General features: G+C 40.3%; 1 protein-coding gene across 4 annotated transcripts in view; it reads right to left on the bottom strand.

Moving 5' to 3' along the window:
* LSM14A (LSM14A mRNA processing body assembly factor) overlaps positions 1-18,222 on the bottom strand; it is a 56,533-nt gene extending 38,311 nt beyond the window's left edge. For all 4 annotated transcript variants that reach the window (XM_029240101.1, XM_029240109.1, XM_029240086.1 and 1 more), the window contains exon 1: positions 17,896-18,222. In XM_029240101.1, the coding sequence (XP_029095934.1) occupies positions 17,896-18,016 (121 nt within the window). In that variant the 5' untranslated portion in view covers positions 18,017-18,222. The remainder of the gene's footprint in view (positions 1-17,895) is intronic.
* Between the last annotated feature and the right edge of the window lie 1,769 nt (positions 18,223-19,991).

The following is a 19,991-nucleotide window of genomic DNA, read 5'->3' as shown; positions in this document are numbered from 1 at the left end:
CTTGTACACTAACAATTACAAAATGTTGCTGAAAGAAACTGAAGACCTAAATAAATGGAAAGTCATCGCAGGTTCATGGATTGGAAGACTTAAGATTACAATGCTACCCAAAGTGATCTACAGATTCAGTGCAGTCTCTATCAAAATTACAATGGCCTTCCCCCTTCCCCCAGAAATGGAAAAGCTAACTCTCAAATTTATATGGAACTTCAAGGGAGCCTGAATAGACAAAAGAATTTTGAAAACATTGGAGGACTCATACTTCCTGATTCCAAAATCTACTACAAAGCTACAGTAGTCAAAATAGTGTGGTATTGGCATAATGACAGACATATAGATTTATGGGATGGAATACAGAGTCCAGAAATAAACCCAAACATCTATGACCAATTAATTTTAGACAAGGGTCCAAGACTGTTCAACAGGGATAATAGAACAGTCTCTTCAAAAAACGTTCTGGGCTTCCCTGGTGGCGCAGTGGTTGAGAGTCCGCCTGCCGATGCAGAGGATACGGGTTCGTGCCCTGGTCCAGGAAGATCCCACATGCCGCGGAGCAGCTGGGCCCGTGAGCCATGGCTGTTGAGCCTGCGTGTCCGGAGCCTGTGCTCCACAACGGGAGAGGCCACAACAGTGAGAGGCCCGTGTACAGCAAAAAAAATAATTACAATAATAATAATAATAAAAAAATAATAAAAAAGTTCTGGGACAACTGGATAAATGTGAAAGAATGAGGGTGAAATCGTACCTTACTCCATATACAAAAATTATCCCTAAGTGGGTGTGATATTAAGATATCATAAGAAATACATATATATATGTCTTTATCTCTAGCTCCTGGCCAGAGTGCCTAAAACTTCTGTAATTTCCTAAGAGATAAAGGTACTAAGAGCATCTTTTGCTCTAATGTTTGGTCTTTGACCCTGGCTTCTGACATAGAGCTCCTAAATCTCTTGGAATTTCCTGGGTGATATCAGAGCATCTTTTGCTCTAATGAGGAGACTCTTGGTGAACTCCTGGATAGCTTCAGGAAGGGGGCTGGACATCAGAAAGACGAAGCTATGATAAGGAGCTTGAAACTTTGAGCCTCACCTCCCACCCTCTAAGGAGGGAGAGGGACTTGAGATTGAGTTAATAATTGATCACGCCTATGTGGTGAAGCCTCCATAAAAGTCTGTAAACTGTGGGGTTTGGAGAGCTCCCTGGTTGGTAAAGATGTGGAGGTGCTGGGAGGGTGATGTACCTACAGAAGGCACGGAAGCTCGGCACCACTTCCCACATTTTGCCCTCTACATCTCTTTCATCCGACTGTTCCTGAGTTGTATCCTTTTATAATAAACCAGTAATCTAACAAGTAAACTGTTTTCCTGAGTTCTGTGTGCTGTTCTAGCAAATGATCAAACCAAGGAAGGGGTTGTGGCAACCCCCAATTTATAACCAGTTGGTTAAAAATACAGGTCACAAGCTGGGCCTTGAGACTGGTGTGGGAAGTGGGTGGGGGGAAGTCTTATGGAACTGAGCCCTTAACCTGTGGTATCTGACACTAACTTCAGATAGACAGTGTCAGAATTGAGTTAAATTGTAGGACACCCAGTTGGTGCCCAAGGAGTTGGAGAATTGATTGATGTGGGAAACCCCCCCACCCATCCACAATTTGGAAGCTAGAATGGAAGAGAAACACAGAATTTTTCTTTTAGTGGGTCAATGACCTAAATATAAGAGCCAAAACTATAAAAATATTAAGAGAACATAGGAGTAATCTTTATGACCCTGAATTTGACAACGGATTCTTAGATTTGACACTAAAAGCAACAGCAACAGAAGAAAAAAACAGATGAATTGGACTTCATAAAAATTAAACCCTTCATAAAAATTAAACCCCTTCTTAAACAGTATTAAGAATATTAAAAGACAAGCTATGAAATAAGAGAAATGTTTGTAAGTCATATATAAGCGTTTAATATGTAGAATATATAAAGAACTCAACAAATTGTTAAAGACAAACAATCCAATGAAAAATGAGCAAAAACTTGGAGACACTTCTCAAAAGAAGATATACAAATAGCCAACAAGATCATGAAAAGATGTTTAATATCATAAGTCATTATGGAAATGCAAATCAAAACCAACATGAAATACCACTTCACAACTACCAGGATGGCTTTAGTAATAAAATCAGAAAATAACAAATATTGACGAGGATGTGGAGAAATAGGAATCCTTGCACACTGCTGGTAGAAATGTGAAATAGTGCAGCTGCTGTGGAAAATAGCTTGGTGGTTCCTCAAAAAACTAAACATATAATAACCGAATGACTCAGCAATTTCACTCATATATAAAAAACCTATGTCCACACAGAAATGAATGTTTCAAGTAGTATTATTCATAATAGTCAAAAGTTGGAAACAAACCAAATGCCCATCAACAGATGAACAAATTGTGTTTTTTACACACACACACACACACACACACACAAACGAGTATTATCCAGCCATAAAAAGGAACAAAATGCTGATACAGGGCTTCCCTGGTGGCGCAGTGGTTGGGAGTACGCCTGCTGATGCAGGGGACACAGGGACACGGGTTCGTGCCCCGGTCCGGGAGGATCCCACATGCCGCGGGGCGGCTGGGCCCGTGAGCCATGGCCGCTGAGGCTGCGGGTCCAGAGCCTGTGCTCCGCAGCGGGAGAGGCCACGGCAGTGAGAGGCCCGTGTACCGCAAAAAAAAAAACAACCAAAAAACAAAATGCTGATACATGTTACAGCTAGAAAGAAGCTCCAAAGCATTATGCTAAGTGAAAGAAGACAGACACAAAAGTCACCTATTATACAATCCCTTTTATATAATATATCCAGAATAGGAAAAGCCAGAGAGACAGAAAGCAGATTAGTGGTTATTGAGGAAAGGCGGGGAAATGGGGAGGGAATTACTTAATGGGTAATATTTTCCCAAGGTGATGAAAAAGTTTTGAAATTAAGGAGAGGTAGCGGTTACACAACACTGTGACTAAACTAAATGCCACTGAATCATACATACATTTTATAATGGTTAATTGTATGTTATATGAATTTCACATCAATAACATACACAGGGACTTCACTGGCAGTCCAGTGGTTAAGACTCTGCACTTCCACTGCAGGGGGCACGGGTTCAAGCCCTGGTCTTCCTGGTTCGGAAACTAAGATCCCACATGCCACACGGTGAGACAAAACAAAAACAAAAAACCACACACACACACATCCCTACAAATATAGCTGGTAAGAGAATACACAAAATGATAATAATAGTTGGATGAGAATGTTAAAACTAGGTGTGGTTGTCCTCTATATTCTCAACTTCATCATGTTGTTACCTTGCTTTAATAAGTATTCTAGTTTTTCTTATTCCCCAAACTAGAAAAGCCCAAATTTTAGGCCAGTGTTCAAAAGAGGGGGAAGTAGGGAAAATACTTTTTTTTTTTCTATTAGTCTTAAAAGAATATAATCAATTCCCCACTCTGGCTACAAATAGCAAAGATTTATTAATAAAAATGTATACCATGATACTCTTTTTTAAAAAAAGAGATAGGGTCAAAGTTCTGGCAAAATCATTTATCTAAAATATCTCTATCTCTAAATCAAGGCAAGCTCAAATATCACATTGTCAAACCTGGTTAACAGTATATTAATACCCATACCCATAGTCACAGTACATGACTACAGGGAAGAGCTATAGTGACCAAATTCCCAATACAATACGTCCATTATAAAATACCAAAGCTTTCTAAGTTTAAATGATAAATATGTCCATAGCTAAGTATGGTTACCATCCTCAAAATAACATTAATATTTTCCAAAAGCCTTAACTTTTTTTTTCTTAAGTCTTTACTGAATTTGTTACAATATTGCTTCTGCTTTATGTTTTGGGTTTTCAGCCCCCCTGAGGCATGTGAGATCTTAGCTCCCTGACCAGGGATTGAACCTGCACCCCCTGCAATGGAAGGCGCAGTCTTAACCACTGGACCACCAGGGAAGTCCCAAGGCTTAACTTTTGGACACAAACTAAAAATTATAAATTAGGCTCTAATACTGACTGATGAAGAAGAAAAATAAGTCTGTTGAATACTAAAATGGGAGAGCAATAAACAAAAGGTTGAATTATTCAAGAAATGTCCAAAAGTTAGTTGTGAAACTAAGGCTAAGTTCAAATGGAAATCTAGAATAACATTTATAGTGTAGTTTTTAAAAATATATATTATTTTTTAATTAATTAATTTATTTTTGGCTGCGTTAGGTCTTCATTGCTGCGCGCAGGCTTTCTCTAGTTGCGGTGAGCAGGGGCTACTCTTTGTTGCAGTGCATGGGCTTCTCACTGCGGTGGCTTCTCTTGTTGCAGAGCACGGGCTCTAGGCACATGGGCTTCAGTAGTTGTGGCTCACAGGCTCTAGAGTGCACGCTCAGCAGCTGTGGCACATGGGCTTAGTTGCTCCGCGGCATGTGCGATCTCCCCAGATCAGGGCTCGAACCCGTGTTCCCTGCATTGGCACGCGGATTCTTAACCACTGCACCACCAGGGAATCCCCATGATGTAGTCTTAAAGTTAAAACTCCTGTCAAGTATCAGTTGTAAGACCTGGTCCCAGACACTTACCCAAACTTAAGTTCCAACCAAGCTCATTATTCTCCATACACGGAGCAGGTTTTCTGTCCTCTACCAAAACTCCTCCCCACATCTGACCTATCCTAAATTTCAGCTTGGATACTACTTGTATTCATCATGGTTCTCCAGAGAAACAGAACCAACAGGATGCACGTATACACACACAGACACAGAGAGATTTATTTTAAGAAATCGGGCTCATGTGAAAATCCCAAATGTGCAGAGTAGGCCAGCAGGCTGGAGACATGGAGAAGAGTTGTGTTTGAGTCCAAAGGTGGTCTGCTGGCAGAATTCCTTCTTGCTCAGAGGAGGTCAGTCTTTGTTCTGTTAGGGCCTTCAACTTGACTGGATGAGGCCCACCCACGTCCCACATCATGGAGAGTAAATATGCTTTAAAGTCCAGTAATTTAAATATTAATCTGGTTTAAAAAACACCTTCAGAAAGGTCCAGAATATCTGACCAAATATCTGGGCACTGTGGCCCAGCCAAATTGACACAACACTAGCCATCACACAACTCCACCAGTGATATTCCCAGATGGAAGTAACACATTCTTCCTCTAAAAATCACACAGTATTCTACCATTGGATATACCTACCTCTTCTAAAAGTGAAAGATCTTCAGGACAAAGATCTGTATCTTTGTAACTACCACAGTATCTAACACAGTGCCCTACATATTGCTGACATTTGAATATTTCTTTTTTTTTTTAAACATCTTTATTGGAGTATAATTGCTTTACAATGGTGTGTTAGTTTCTGCTGCATAACAAAGTGAATCGGCTATATGTGTACATATATTCCCAAATCTCCCTCTTGCGTCTCCCTCCCACCCTCCCTATCCCACCCCTCCAGGCAGTCACAAAGCACCGAGCTGAGCTGATCTCCCTGTGCTATGCGGCTGCTTCCCACTAGCTATCTATTTTACATTTGGCAGTGTATATATGTCAATGACACTCTCTCACTTCCTCCCAGCTTACCCTTCCCCCTCCCTGTGTCCTCAAGTCCATTCTCTATGTCTGCGTCTTTATTTCCTGCCCCTAGGTTCTTCATAACTTTTTTTTTTTTTTTAGATTCCATATATATGTGTTAGCATACGGTATTTGTTTTTCTCTTTCTGACTTACTTCACTCTGTATGACAGACTCTAGGTCCATCCACCTCACTACAAATAACTCAATTTTGTTTCTTTTTGTGGCTGAGTAATATTCCATTGTATATATGTGCCACATCTTCTTTAGCCATTCACCTGTCGATGGACACTTAGGTTGCTTCCATGTCCTGGCTATTGTAAACAGAGCTGCAATGAACATTGTTGTACATGACTCTTTTTGAATTATGGTTTTCTCAGGGTATATGCTCAGTACTGGGATTGCTGGTTTGTATGGTAGTTCTATTATTAGTTTAAGGAACCTCCATACTGTTCTCCATAGTGGCTGTATCAATTTACATTCTCACCAACAGTGCAGGAGGGTTCCCTGTTCTCCACACCCTCTCCAGCATTTATTGTTTGTAGATTTTTTGATGATGGCCGTTCTGACTGGTGTGAGGTGATACCTCATGGTAGTTTTGATTTTGAATATTTCTTGAATAAATTCCACAGTGGAAAAAGCTACTAAATAAGCTATTTCCAAAATTGCTGAGCATTGTTTAATACCAAAGGAATTGAATTAAGTTACACAATAAACCTACTTAGAATAAAATGGGAAAATGACTATTTACAGCAAAAAGAAATAGCTGGACATCAATAGGATGGGCAAACAGAAAAAACAGCACATGGATTTAAAAGCTGCACTTGGTATTTTTTTTCTCCTTCTGATATTTATCCTTAAGTACAGTTCTTGGTGCAAATCCAATATCATATATAAACTTTTGCTGAAACTATTTGAGATACTATATATTTGGAATAGCTGTTGTATAAGGGTTTAATACAAGGTTTAATTTTTTAAATATTAAAAGATCTTCACTCATCAAGCTATCTCTTCTACAACGTACTACCCTGCACAGACCCTGACAGCAGGACAGTAGTAAGCAGGCTCTGGATTTTTTTTACTTGGGCGGGGAGCTTTAAAAAATAAGATTCCACAGGCCTGGACTTTGAATCACACCACAGCCTGTCACCACAAACCTCCGCTTTCTGCACACCTGCACTTTCTCCTTTGGTCCATTCTTCACACTACTTTCCTTCTATTAGGGAATATTACTGTGCTGAATAAAAACATCTGTCCCCAGCCTCTGTAATCTCTTCCTGTACCCACTATATACTTGTCATCCCTAATAGAGACATTACTACTGACCTCTCCACAATATTCTCAATCTCCTCAGCACTGTCGCATGCCAGTCATTGGTGACTCTAAGATAAGAGTTCACAGCCCAGATGACTTTCCTCTCACCTTTTCAAACATATTCTTAAAACCAACTCCTTATCACTCAATTCTAAAAGTAAACTCCTGTTTGACTAAAAAGACTCCAAATGGTCTTGTCTTTTTCATTAATACATTTCATTATCTTCACTCATCTTCTCCCCTCTTCCTTGCAGTCTTGGGGGAAGTAAGACCCATACCTTTCTTTTAACCCAATGTCATCTTCCACGATTATAGGTTTGAGACCTTGCTCAGTCTTACTTGCAACTTCACTTGCTTCCTCCTGTTGGATTACTAATACATGCAGATTTGCTCAGACATATCTTTGCTCAACCATGAGAATTTCAGACTGAGCTTAAGGGAATAACGACTAGTGAGAATAAGAATTTAGAAAGAGTGCCATGAAGAGAGAATTGTAAAACCAGAAAGCAATTTGAAAATTTAGATGGTGATGCAAAACAACAGTAATAATGCAAAACACACAAATAAGGACCTCTTTGAAATTGTAGATCCTGAAACATTTCTATAAAGCACAGGATGGCAAAAGAAAATTTGTTTATACTTATTATTACTAATCTGAGAGAATAAAATATTCTCAATACTGTCTTAATTTATCATACTGTCTTTTCCTATTAAATGTCAAGTTCAACCACACATTTTCTGACCGAGGAGAATTTTCAGAAATAATAATTCTTTATGTGATCAACAGTTAATTTGCTATGCACAAGGAACACAAGGGGGGGAAAGATGCTGAGGTCTAGTAATGAAAAATAAGAAAAGCTTGATAAGCACAAAAAGAAAATAGAAGGTAAAACACGAACACAGAAGATGCAATGAACACTTCCTGACTAGGGTAATCAAGGAAGGCTTTGCAGGGGTGGTGATACTGAAGCAGAATCTAGGAGTATAAACCTGATTCCCTCCTGATCCATTCCCAATTTTGGTCACTAGGAACCATTATAGGTACCATCATTCGATTCCTCCCTGTTCCTTGTTCAATTCTTTAAAGGCCAACCCATTCTCCTAATTTCTCATGCATCTGCTCTTTCTTCTCTATTTTAACTAGTTTAGGTCTGTATTTCTTCTTTCCCAAACTCTTAAAATATTCCAGCTGAACTCAATATTGTCCACTCATATTGTCCCTCACCCTCAATTTTTGCACAATGCTGTCAGCATAAACTTCCTAAACCTGGACTCTGACACATCACTTCATTGGCCAAAAACTTTCCGTGGCTCCTTACAATCCACCAAGAAAACTCAGACTTGTTCGCATGTCATTCAAATGACAAACGGAATAAACAAAGATAAATGTAGCAGTGGAAGCAAAATAAAAGGGGACGGAGTGCTTGAATCTGTCATCTGACACATTTTCCTTGGGACTTGAGCCTTCCAGAGCAGTTAGTCCTTCTCTTTCGTTTGTGATTTCATTATCAATCTGTTGCTTTGTTCCATTTCTTCAACAGCCATGTAAGAAGGAAGAACATTCCAGTCAAGAGAACCTTGTGAAAAGGCCACAAATCTGAAGGAACTTGACTGATCTGAAGACCTAAATGACAACTAGTGTGGTCCTACCTTAGGTGAGTTGCAAGGTGTTGTGGGTAAGGGTAAATCTTGGACTTTGTGTTGTAGTTGTCTCTGTTCACTTCTCTGACAGACTGCAAACCCCCTGTGACCAAGGACTGGACACTTCTTCCTAGATATCCTCTTCAAGTGGCTAATTCTGACTATCTGTCAGGCCCTAACTTAGCTGCTGGGTCCTCAAGAACCTTGTCTCTGTTGCTCTCTTTTGTTTACTAGCACCTAGCACAGTGTTTAACATATAGTCATAGTAGGCGCTCAGTAATTCTCTTGAATAGATATAATAAGCACCAGGCAGATACAAGCTTCCCTTATGCCCCATGTGCTCCATGCTGTCTTTAGTGTGGTAGGTATCTCTGCTCCCATATGTGCTAAGGTTTCTCCAGAACCTCTAGTTTACCCTCACCAGAGAGCACCAGGGTTGGAAAGGAATGGCTATCCAGTTGTGTAAAACGGGCTTTGGAAATCTGACCACTGTTGAAACAAATTTCAAGTTAATCTTCCAGTTTTTACCTCTATCTTCCCTAATTACTATAGTCCTTGTTTCCATTGCACATAATGATGCCAATTCCTGAGACTTTTAGGAGTTTGGATGCAAATCAGGTTTACTTTGTGGCTTTACCCACTGCCTACTTAGTCTGCAGCTTTCTAAATACTGCTAAGAAGACATTTAAACTCATCCATTTGTTTTCAGCCTCCAAAATTTTGTGGCTGTTGTCTCCTTTCCAAATCTACTTTGTCCTTTATGGGTTTATGTCTTTAAAAAAAGGCCTTCTCATGTAGTTTTAGTAGGACTTATAAACAGGAAGAAAAAGTAGAAGCATGTCCAATCTGCAGTCTAAATTTAATCTTGACTCTCTAAGCTTGCTTTGTTGGGCATTCTTCCTTGTGGTTGGTTTTTCTATTTTAATCTTCCAAACATATAACCCACAGACAGAGATATAAAAATATTTCTAAGAGCAAATTAATTAATTAAAAATAAATGTATCCAATAGGAATTAAAAAACAAAACAAAAAACACCGGGGTGGAAGAGAAACTAATCTGAGAGTCAGACAGAGAGAGTAAATTTATTAGATTACAGTAAATTTATTATGGTACAGATGAACCGGTTTGCAAGGCAGAAATAGAGACACAGATGTAGAGAACAAATGTATGGACACCAAGGGGGAAAAGTGGCAGTTGGAGGGGTGGGATGAATTGGGAGATTGGGATTGACATACATACACTAATATGTATAAAATAGATAACTAGTAAGAACCTGCTGTATAGCATAGGGAACTCCACTTCGCTGTACAGTAGAAACTAACACAGCATTGTAAAACAACTATACCCCAATTAAAAAAATAAAAAAGTTTTTTTTTCAAGATTTACAAGATCCACAGAGAATCACTCAGGAAAGAAACATGCCAGTGTAGCAACATTTCTTAACTCAAGAATAAAGCTTCCAGAGAGAAAAGTGACCGAGAATCAGACTGGCATCAGCAACACCAGCATGTGAGAACACAACATTCCAATAACTTCAAAGTTTCATAGAAAAAAAACTCTGAATTTGTAACAATATAGCCAGCCAACCAAGTAATCAACAAAAAGATAGGTTCACTAAGAAAATTTTCCACCCACACATCCTCCCACCCCTGCCCTGCAATACTAGGGGAAAAAGAGAGTCAACTAAGAGGTCAACTTGTAAACAAGAAACAGGAATCCCTGAATGTCTCTGAATAGACTGGTGAGAGATAATGGAACAGAGTAAAGCAGTAGAGGTCGTAAGAAGTAAAATTCTGCATATATTTTGAAATTAGAGCTGACAGAATCAGAAACACGTATGAGCTGTGAGAGGCAGAGAAATTAAGGATGACTCAAAGGTTTTTGATCTTACCAACTAAAAGAATAAGTTGTCATTCGATTAGATGGAGAAACAGGTTTGGGACATGCTGAATGGGAGATGCCTAGTAGACATCCTTCCAGGTGGAGATGTTAAGGAGGCAGATGGATATACAAGTCAGGAGTTCAGAGGAGGGGTACAGGTTGGAAATAACAGTAATCTATAGATAGTATTTGAAGTCATGAAGAGAAGAGTCATCAAGAGAAGAGTGCAGATGATAAAATAAGGAAATAATTTGTAAACAACAGAAAAGAAAAAAGAGAGAGGACAGAGAGAACAAGAGAGTGAAGTTACGAACTAAGCCCTGGCATGCTCCAACATTTGGAGGTTTAGGAGTTGAAGAATCAGCAAAGGAGACTGAGATGCAACCAGTGAGGTATTAGAGAAAACTAGGATAATATCAAGTGAAAAAACTGTTACAAGAAGAGATCAATTGTGCCATATATTGCTGATCAGTCAAGTAGACTGAGAATAGGAACCAACCACTGAATTTAGCAACATGGAAGTCTTTGGTAACCTTAATGTAGACAACTCCTTCAAGGAGTTCTGGTGCAAAGGGAAGGGGAGAAATGGGGCAGTAGATAACAAAGAACTGCATTAAGAGTAGTAGTGCTTTTTTGTTGTTGCTATTTTTAAGATGGGTGAAATAACAGCATATCTGTGAGTAGACAGGAAGGATCTGGTAGAGATAGAAAAACTGAATACATAGGAGAGAGAGAGTAGAGAACTGCTAGAGCAATGTCCTTGAATCATCAAGAAGGGATGAAATCTTGCACAAGTGGAAGGGTGGCCTTAGAGAGAACAGTTTATCTATATCGACCAGAGAAAAGGAGAGGTTTGGGGCAGATGCAGGTAACTAGGTACATGTGGGATGAGTTGATAAAAATTCTCTTCTGTTTGCTGTTCTCTTCTCAATTAAATAGGAAGCAAGGTTCACAGGCTGAAAGTGAAGATGGGGGAAGAGGTGGTGGAAGTCTGAGGAAAACAAGGAATGGAATAGTCATGCAGAAAAATGGAACGAATGGACTATGGAAATATAGTATATATATATGGGAAGTAGCCATGACCGCTGGGCTTAGTGAACATAAACGTACAGTGAAATTGGCCAGCATGTCTGTGTTGACACTTGTACAAGAAAGTGGGAGAGGGAAAGGGGGATTGACAGTATATGCTCTGTACTGACTGTAACAACTCCTTGTGGAATTAAAGCAGGAAGTAAAGTTATGAGGGGAGTGTGGGGCAGTGAAAGGTAGTAAGATCAACAGACTATAGACTACAATAGATCTGAATGACTGATGGAGTTGGGGTACCTAGACAAAGATGGAGACAGTGGTTGGAAATAACACTGAGATAGCTACTCTCTGTTAAGCACCTACAATAAAACAATTAACTTTTTTTTTTTTTTTTTTTGCGGTACGCGGGCCTCTCACTGCTGTGGCCTCTCCCGTTGCGGAGCACAGGCTCCGGACGCGCAGGCTCAGCGGCCATGGCTCATGGGCCCAGCCGCTCCGCGGCATGTGGGATCTTCCTGGACCGGGGCACGAACCCGTGTCCCCTGCATCAGCAGGTGGACTCTCAACCACTGCGCCACCAGGGAAGCCCAACAGTTAACTTTTGATATTATCTCATTTAATTCTGAGAATGACTCTGAAAGATGGGTGTTATTATCCTTATTTAAAAGATGAAGTTAAAGCTAACGTTAAATTACTTGTCCAAGGTCAAAAAGCTACTAAGTATTCCAACTGGCCTTTTGGGTCACATTTTCTTTCAGGCACGAACACCTCACAAAACTAGAATAAAATCCTCGTGAATAAAATATTTTACAGACTAACTCACACTTCATCCATTAAAAAAACTTACTTCAAGGATATCCAGTTTTTGAAATGGCTAACTGAAGTATTACTTTAAAGCATCATAGAGAAAATAAAAGGTAAATTGTTTCTATAGAAAACACCTTCTATCATGGAGTAATAAATTCAAGTTAAACTATCTACAGTTACTGCTATTATTACTTTGGCACTGAGTTAAATATAAAATTCTTGCTATGTGTCAGGCACAGGTAAGATCTCTTTACTCTTAATATTTCCTTCCTTCTACTATTATTTTCTTCAGGCTTTACGTTGTTTTCTTTACTTCTGATTCAGAAAGTCATGGCTTATTTTACTCCACTGGAAAATGTACAGTTAGTTTTTGGCACTTGACCCGAGACTCCCAGAATTACCAAGAATTTCTGCGGACTATGTATGCAACAACAACAAACTGTTTCCAAGGCTCCAAGTTCTGGCAACCTCACTAAATAGGGCGACCAAAAGAAATTGCAGCATTAAGTTTCACTGGATCTTTGCTGTTCTAGGTAGTGATTTTGTGAATTGCTAGATTTGGATCCCCAACTCATGCGAGAATGCAAGAAATCAATAAAGCACTTCACAGGCATTTCATCCATCATATAAAACTCTCGCACTCTCTGAAGTTTATGACTATGTGGCTAATCAACAGTCAAGAAGTAGGTAAGCTATGCCAATGGGCAAGACTTAGCACATGAGTAAGGAAATAATCCATTAGCAATTTACCCACTTTTATATTCCTCCACCAGTCACTTGATTTTAAAAACAAATCATTTTTAAAGCAGCTGGCTTATATAATCATTCTTCTTCACAAAGTCTCTTTTCCTAATTCAGTGGCAACCTGGTTTTCACTTGAGGGGTATATTATCCAGGTACAGCTAACTAAATATATATTACATAAGAATTTCATTTAATTTTATTTAAATACTTTTAAAATCTACGTATATAATGCTTATAGGAAATGTAAACTTCCTCCAACTTTGAGATTCCCATAATTAGAAACCTTCAATAACTACAAGTATCCTTTTCATTTATTCAAATATTTACCAAGGGTCTGCTATGTGCCAGGCACTATTCCAGGTACTGAGGATAGAGCAATGAATGAGACAAAACTCTCTGCCTTCACGAAGCTTCCATTCTGTGCAAAATCTCTTAGTATCCAGGATCTAGTATGTGTCTGGGCGTCATATTCACAAACCGAGGTGCAAATACAATTGGAAGTATCCCACAAACTATTGATGCATGTCATCACTTTGCAATTCCCTCAAATGTCCTGAACTGATTCTTCTCTTAAATTTTAAATGAAAACTATAATTGAGCTTGAGTCATAAGGTGAAACTCTGTCTCCCCAACAATGTCATTTAAATCATGTCATAAGATTTTTTCCTCTTATATCCCTATTCTCCAAAATTTCTTACTGTTGGGGGAGGGAACATACCTATGTATTTTAATTTTAAAGAGAGATACAATTGTGAACATGGAATTTGGAGATATCCCCAAGAGACTTCTATAAGATTAATAAACTAAAATGCTAATTAACTTCCATTTATTCATTCATTTAATAAATATTCGTTCATCCCAGGAGCTCAGACTCTACGTGGGGAGCGAAGGTGGAGACAATAAACACATGCAAATAAACAAAGATGATTATGTGTAGGTCATGATCAGTATTAGGAAGAAAAAAAATGCAGAGCTATGACAAAGACTATAAGAAACAAACTACAGCCCAGGTTATCTACTAACATACTTAGACCTACATTAAAGTCTTTCTAGGTTGCCTTTAAAACTTCCTGACATTGATTTAGAAGACTGAGTATTAAAGTTCATCAAACTTACCTCAATTTCACTTTATAGAACTAGAGCTAGTCTGTGAAATCTCTAGCAGAAAATAAAAGACATCACCCATTCAGCAGTACCTCTGGGATTGGGCTTTTGATTATATACAGTGTGACCATACAATTTATTATCCAAAATGCAACATTTTCAAGAGAGAAAAGGGATGTTTTAACCATTATGCCAGAATAACAGGCACAAACAAGGACTTTCCACGAGGGCAAACCAGGCCATATGGTCACCCTAATTACATACTACATCAAACAGAAATAGTCCAAAATTTCAGGACTATTTTATAGTTCCAGATGGATTTAAATTGTAAGTAACATCCAAGTAAAGAATCTAAATTATAATCTGGATCACATAAGCCAAGTGATGCCCTTACTAAATTTAAAGATTTAAATACCTCACAACATATACAAAATTAATTACAGGTATATTATAGACCTAAATGCAAAAAGGCAGAATAAAAAAGTTTTGAAAAGATAATCGAAGTAACTTCATGACTTGGGATAGGGAAAAACTCCTTAAAAAAAAAGGAAAAGAAACACTAGCCATAATGGAAAAGAGTGATAAACATGTCTACATTAAAAGAACTTCTATTCACCAAAAGAAACCATTAAATGGGAAAAGATACTTGTAACAGATACATCCAGCAAAGGATTCATATTCTAAATATTGAACTCTAGAAAAAAACATGCAATTCAATAGGAAAATGGGCAAAAGATTTCAAAGGCACTTCACGAAAAGATGAAATCCAAATGACCAAGATATGAAAAGGTGTTCACCTCATCAGTAATCAGGGAGATTAAAACCAGGTACAAATACATACCCACCAGATTGGATAGAACTAAAACATAAAATACCTTATACTAAATATTATTGTTGAAGGATGTGAAACAACTATAACTTTCATATACTGTACTAATAATTGAAATAAAAACTAGTAAACAACTACGTTGGAAACTGTTTGTCATTATCTAATAAAGACACACAATCCCCATGATCCTGCAATTCAAAGTATACACCATAAAGACAATTACGTAAACATGCATCAGTAAACTCAAACACAAATGTTCACAAAGGCATTGTTCATAATTGCCAAAAACTGTAAACAATTTAAACAACTGCAGAATATCCAAAACAACTGCATTAATAAACATATCATATGCATGAAGGAATACTATCTCCCAACAAAAGCCAAAATAAATATATACAAGATGATTCCATTTATATAAAGTTCAAACACGGACAAAACTCTATCATTCAGAGATGTAAACTTAAGTGATAAAACTATGAATGTCAGAATAACATTTATATCTAGCTTAAGAGGGTAGTAGTTGATGGGAAGATGCAGGGGGTGGAAGGCTTGTGGGCTGTTGGCAATGCCTGTCTTACCCTGGATGGTAGTTACAAGGATCTTTGTTTAAAGATCTTTGTTTATCTACTTATCTTTTCAACATGTGTGGTTATATTTCACAATAAGAAAAAAAAAAAAAAACAGCTCCCTAGAGGGGAAAAAAATTAACATCCTAAAAAGAATTCTAAGAATGTTAAAGAGATTAACTCACTCCATAGTTTAAAAAGAGTTAACAAGGATCTCTAAATCCAAATACACACTGTATTCTAAACATACAGTATTCTAAAATCCATGAATAAACTTCTGGCTTCAATCTGTTATACTGCCACTCTTCATCCAAATTTTGAAAAAGGTGGAATTTCAGATATCAAATTACTCAACAAGTCATGTAAATTCTAAAATTTTAAGACCAAACACCCCACTTCTAATTTTGAAATTTGAAATAAGTGCCCGGTTGTTGACTGGACAGTTATAAAGTAGTTTTAGATTAGATACCGCTAGGTAGAATAATATCAAGATTTGATAACTCCAATTTTTTGCAAACACAAATTCCCAAACCTCTGTTACACATTAAATAACTCATATTTCTTAAGAAAAAAGAATATATTATGTATGTGGGGTTAAATATCAAAGCCATAAGTAGAGACATAAATTCAATGATTAAAAAAAATCTTTTCATTGCTGTACTTATATAACATATTTATCAAGTCATGATAAAAAAGACAAATTATGTTTTGCATATGATTTTAACTATTACAGACTAACAAAATGTTCACTGACCCTAGAAGCTGTTGAAAGGATAATTTGTAAAAATGTGGATCGTTATTAAAATACAGACTTTTTAGGTTCTTGCATAAAAGAGTATACAGATTTTTGTTAAAGACTGAAATGAATACATTAGAAATCTTTACAATGTACAGACTTTTTTCTTTGTGAGGAGTGAAGGAACTGGCAAGACACCTTAAAATTCAGATTAGGTAAAACAATGCCTTTTTAAAAAGCTATTAAACCACTTTAAAGAGAAATACTGTTTTCAGCTTGTATGTGGCTCTCACCAAGAACTTTAGAGGACCTTTTTCACAATTTCACAAAATCACAAAAATTAAAACATTATACAGCTAAATATGCACGCGGGGGGGTCGGTGGGAGGGGAGAGGAAAGAAAATTAAGATAAAATAAGGCTCCCTACCCAGATATAAGATTTGTCCCAACACGAGTGCTATTAAAAAGGATGTACCAGAGAATCCAAAAAAAATGTCACTAAATACTTGCGTGATACCGCGAAATGACTCTCCTGGGTCAAAGATTAATCTTTTTTAAAAAAATAGATTTAGAAAAATTTTTTCTTATCACCGTACCTCTCTCCTTACCATGCTATTCATTCTATAATTCTACCATGTGCTGCGAAAATTATCAATACCTTAGTTATCTTGCTTCCCTCTCCTAAGTGTTCCAAAAACTTGTGAGGTTTCTTTCAAGATCAGGAGCTAAAGTTTATTTTCTTCCTGCTTTCCCGGCGGAGCTAAAGCCCAGACGTGTAAACGGAAACAAAACCCACAAGACTGTGGCGATGCTAAATATTTGGGGGAGAACAACTTCCTCCCCGACCCCAGAACTCTGTCTCAGGGAGCCTGCATGGGGGTCGGTCAGCGCCCACTGACCACTCAGATCTGCCTTGTGAACAAGGGTCCCGGAAAAAGCTTAAACACTTCTTCCCCCCGGGCTTCCAGAAACAAGGCCGAAACGAGAGCAGCAAACATTTTTAAAGAGATGGTCGCACAACAGGTTTGGAGAAGGATTCCGGTCTAACAGGTAAGTACCACACAGGAGACAAGTGGGATGTGATCTGCTCCATGGTACCAATGGCATTTCGAGACTGTCTGCGTCGCAGAGGAAATCCAAAGTTTGGGCACATCACTTACAGTTCACCTGAGGGATATGCAGCGAATTGAAATTAAGAACGCGAGAAAATGGGTGCCGGAGAATCAACAAATCAGCACTTTAAACTAAGACTAGGCGGAGAAATTCTTTGACTACTCAGGCTTTGTTTGATGCTAAGACCGAATTTCGGAGTCGGAAGACGCGTATCTCCGTGTTCTTCGGCCCGTTCTCGGACTTCAGGGCCGCCGTGCCCGCCCAGCTCCCGGTCCTTAGTCCCCGGATTGAAGGCGCGGACCTTGGGGCAGAAGCCTGGGAGCCCGGGGAAGGCCGCGGCCCGGCCCAGCCCGCGGCGCCTGGGCCCGGAAGGAGGGAAGGGGGCGGCCCCGCTCGGGAGGACTGCGGAGGGAGTAGGGAGGGAGCGAGGAGGTTGCGGGCCGAGAGCCGGGCGCAACCCCGAGCGCCCGGCCCGGCTCCACACCCAGAGGCCCGGCTCCACACCCAGAGGCCCGCCCCGGCATACCTTTGGCGAGAGCTACAGTAGAGTTCTCGGTGTCGATAGTGTAGAGGATGCCCTCGTAGCGGATCTCCGCCTTGGAGATAAGGCTGATCTTGCTGCCGATGTAAGGGGTGCCCCCGCTCATGGCGCCGCCGCCGCCGCCGCTCCCGGCCGCTCGCAGAGAGGCAGATCCCACGCCGCTGTGGCCGCTCAGCACGCCCGCTTGCTCCGTAGGCGCCTACAGCAGCCGCCTCAGACCCAACATGGCGGCAGCGCCGGCTCCGCTACCCTCCCCCAGCCTCCCGCCCTCAAGCCGCGGCACGGCGGCTGCAGCGGCGGCTGCGGCGGCGGCGGCTGCGGCGGCAGCACCAGCGGCGGCGGCGCGAGGCATGCTGGGCCGGGGAGGCCGCGCTCTCGCGATACTCGGCCGGCTGTGGGCGGTTTCGGACGCCTCGGCAGCCTCAGTAATTCTAGCTTCGGCGCTTGATCTGGTCTGTTGCCACCGTGCCCGCGCGGCCTGAGAGGAGATTCACGGAGAGGCCAAGTTCCTCGAGACGCGAGGACACTGTGGGCTGGAGTGGCGGCGCGCGCGATCCTCTTGACCTCAGCTGCGGCCTCCGCCATTTCCAGACCCATTGTCTCTTGTCCTGAGTCGGGTGTCATTGCAAAAGAGGATCCCTCTACCTGGAAAGTTTCCAACCCGCCTCCAAGCTCCTGGTGAGCCCCTTTAAGACCCAGGCACTTCGTCTTTGAGGCAGCTGCGCCCCTCATGGAACCCTCATGGCCCCATTACAGCATGTTACCCAGCGAGTCTCCCCTCTTCTCCCCTTCGCTGCTCCTGGAGGTGGGATTCTGTCCAGCACTTTCAGATTGCCTCATCCAGGCTCATTGCTTTCAATGCCGTTGCACACAGACCAATCCCAAGTGTTTGTCTGCAATTTTGTTCAGTCCTGTGAACTCTGGATTCATGTAAGCCATAGCCTTGTTAACTAAAAAAAAAAAGCACAACCTAAAGGTTGAGAATTGTGTTTTATTTCGGGATTTTGCTGAGGATTTAAACCTGGAGACAGCCTCTGAGATAGCTCTGAGGGCCTACTGGGAAGAGGTAAGGGAGGAGCCAGGATATATAGGAGTTTTTGAAAAAACGAAAACAAAATAACCCAGGTAGCCTAACATCAAAAGATTACTCTTAACTGAAGAAAAACCAGACATCTCAAGTTAATGAATTTACCACTTTTCTATGTACGGGAAGATGTAAGAGTCTGGGCTCATTGAAATCATTCTTTTGATATGCACCTTAACTATCTAGGGTTAGTAAACTGTTTTTCTCCGTCCTGAACCCCCTCAGGGTGCACAGTTGGGGGTGGCTACTGTGACTGACGGCTTGATAGCTGTAAAATCCTTATGTTTACTTATACGGCAGGGGACGTCCACAGCCTCTTCAGCATCAGCGTCTCCAGTTGAATGTCTAATTGGCAACTTTGTGTGTCCGAAGCCATAATCCCGATTTCCCTTGTAAACCCAACCTTTCCACTCAACTGTTCACGCCCACATCTGTTCTGACTGCAAAATCATGTTCATTTCACATATAGAATATATACTGAACCTGAGCACTTCTCACCATCTTCACCCCTACCCTACAATAAGCCACCCTTACTCTGGCCAGAATTATTGCAGTAGCCTCCTAAAAGGTCCTTCTACCTTTGCCCGTGTCCCCAATAGTTTATTCTCAACACAGCAGCCAGAGGGATCTTGTTAGAAAATCTAAGTCAGATCATATCCCTCCTCTATTCAATACTCCTCTCCCCAGTGATCTCATATCACACAAAATGAAAGCCAGACTCCTTACTTTGGCCTATAAGGACGTACATGATTTAGTCCCTTGTTACCTCACTTCACCATTCTGTTCTAGCCACTCCTTTTTCACCCAGAACTTTCCCACTTTATTCAGATCTCTACTCAAGTGTAACCTCTAGAGATTGACTTTCCTTACTGTTTTGTTTAAAATAATACCACCTAGGACTTCTGTGGCGGTCCAGTGGTTAAGACTCTGCACTTCCACTGCAGGGGGCACGGGTTTGATCCCTGGCTGTGGAACTAAGATCCTGCATGATCCCATA

This window comes from Monodon monoceros, unplaced genomic scaffold (assembly GCF_005190385.1).
Source record: "Monodon monoceros isolate NGI ecotype Baffin Bay Population unplaced genomic scaffold, NGI_Narwhal_1 Super_Scaffold_10, whole genome shotgun sequence".
In the NCBI taxonomy this organism is placed as follows: Eukaryota; Metazoa; Chordata; class Mammalia; order Artiodactyla; family Monodontidae; genus Monodon; species Monodon monoceros.
Note: the sequence above shows the minus strand (reverse complement) of the source record. Positions and strands in the feature narration are given on the sequence as shown.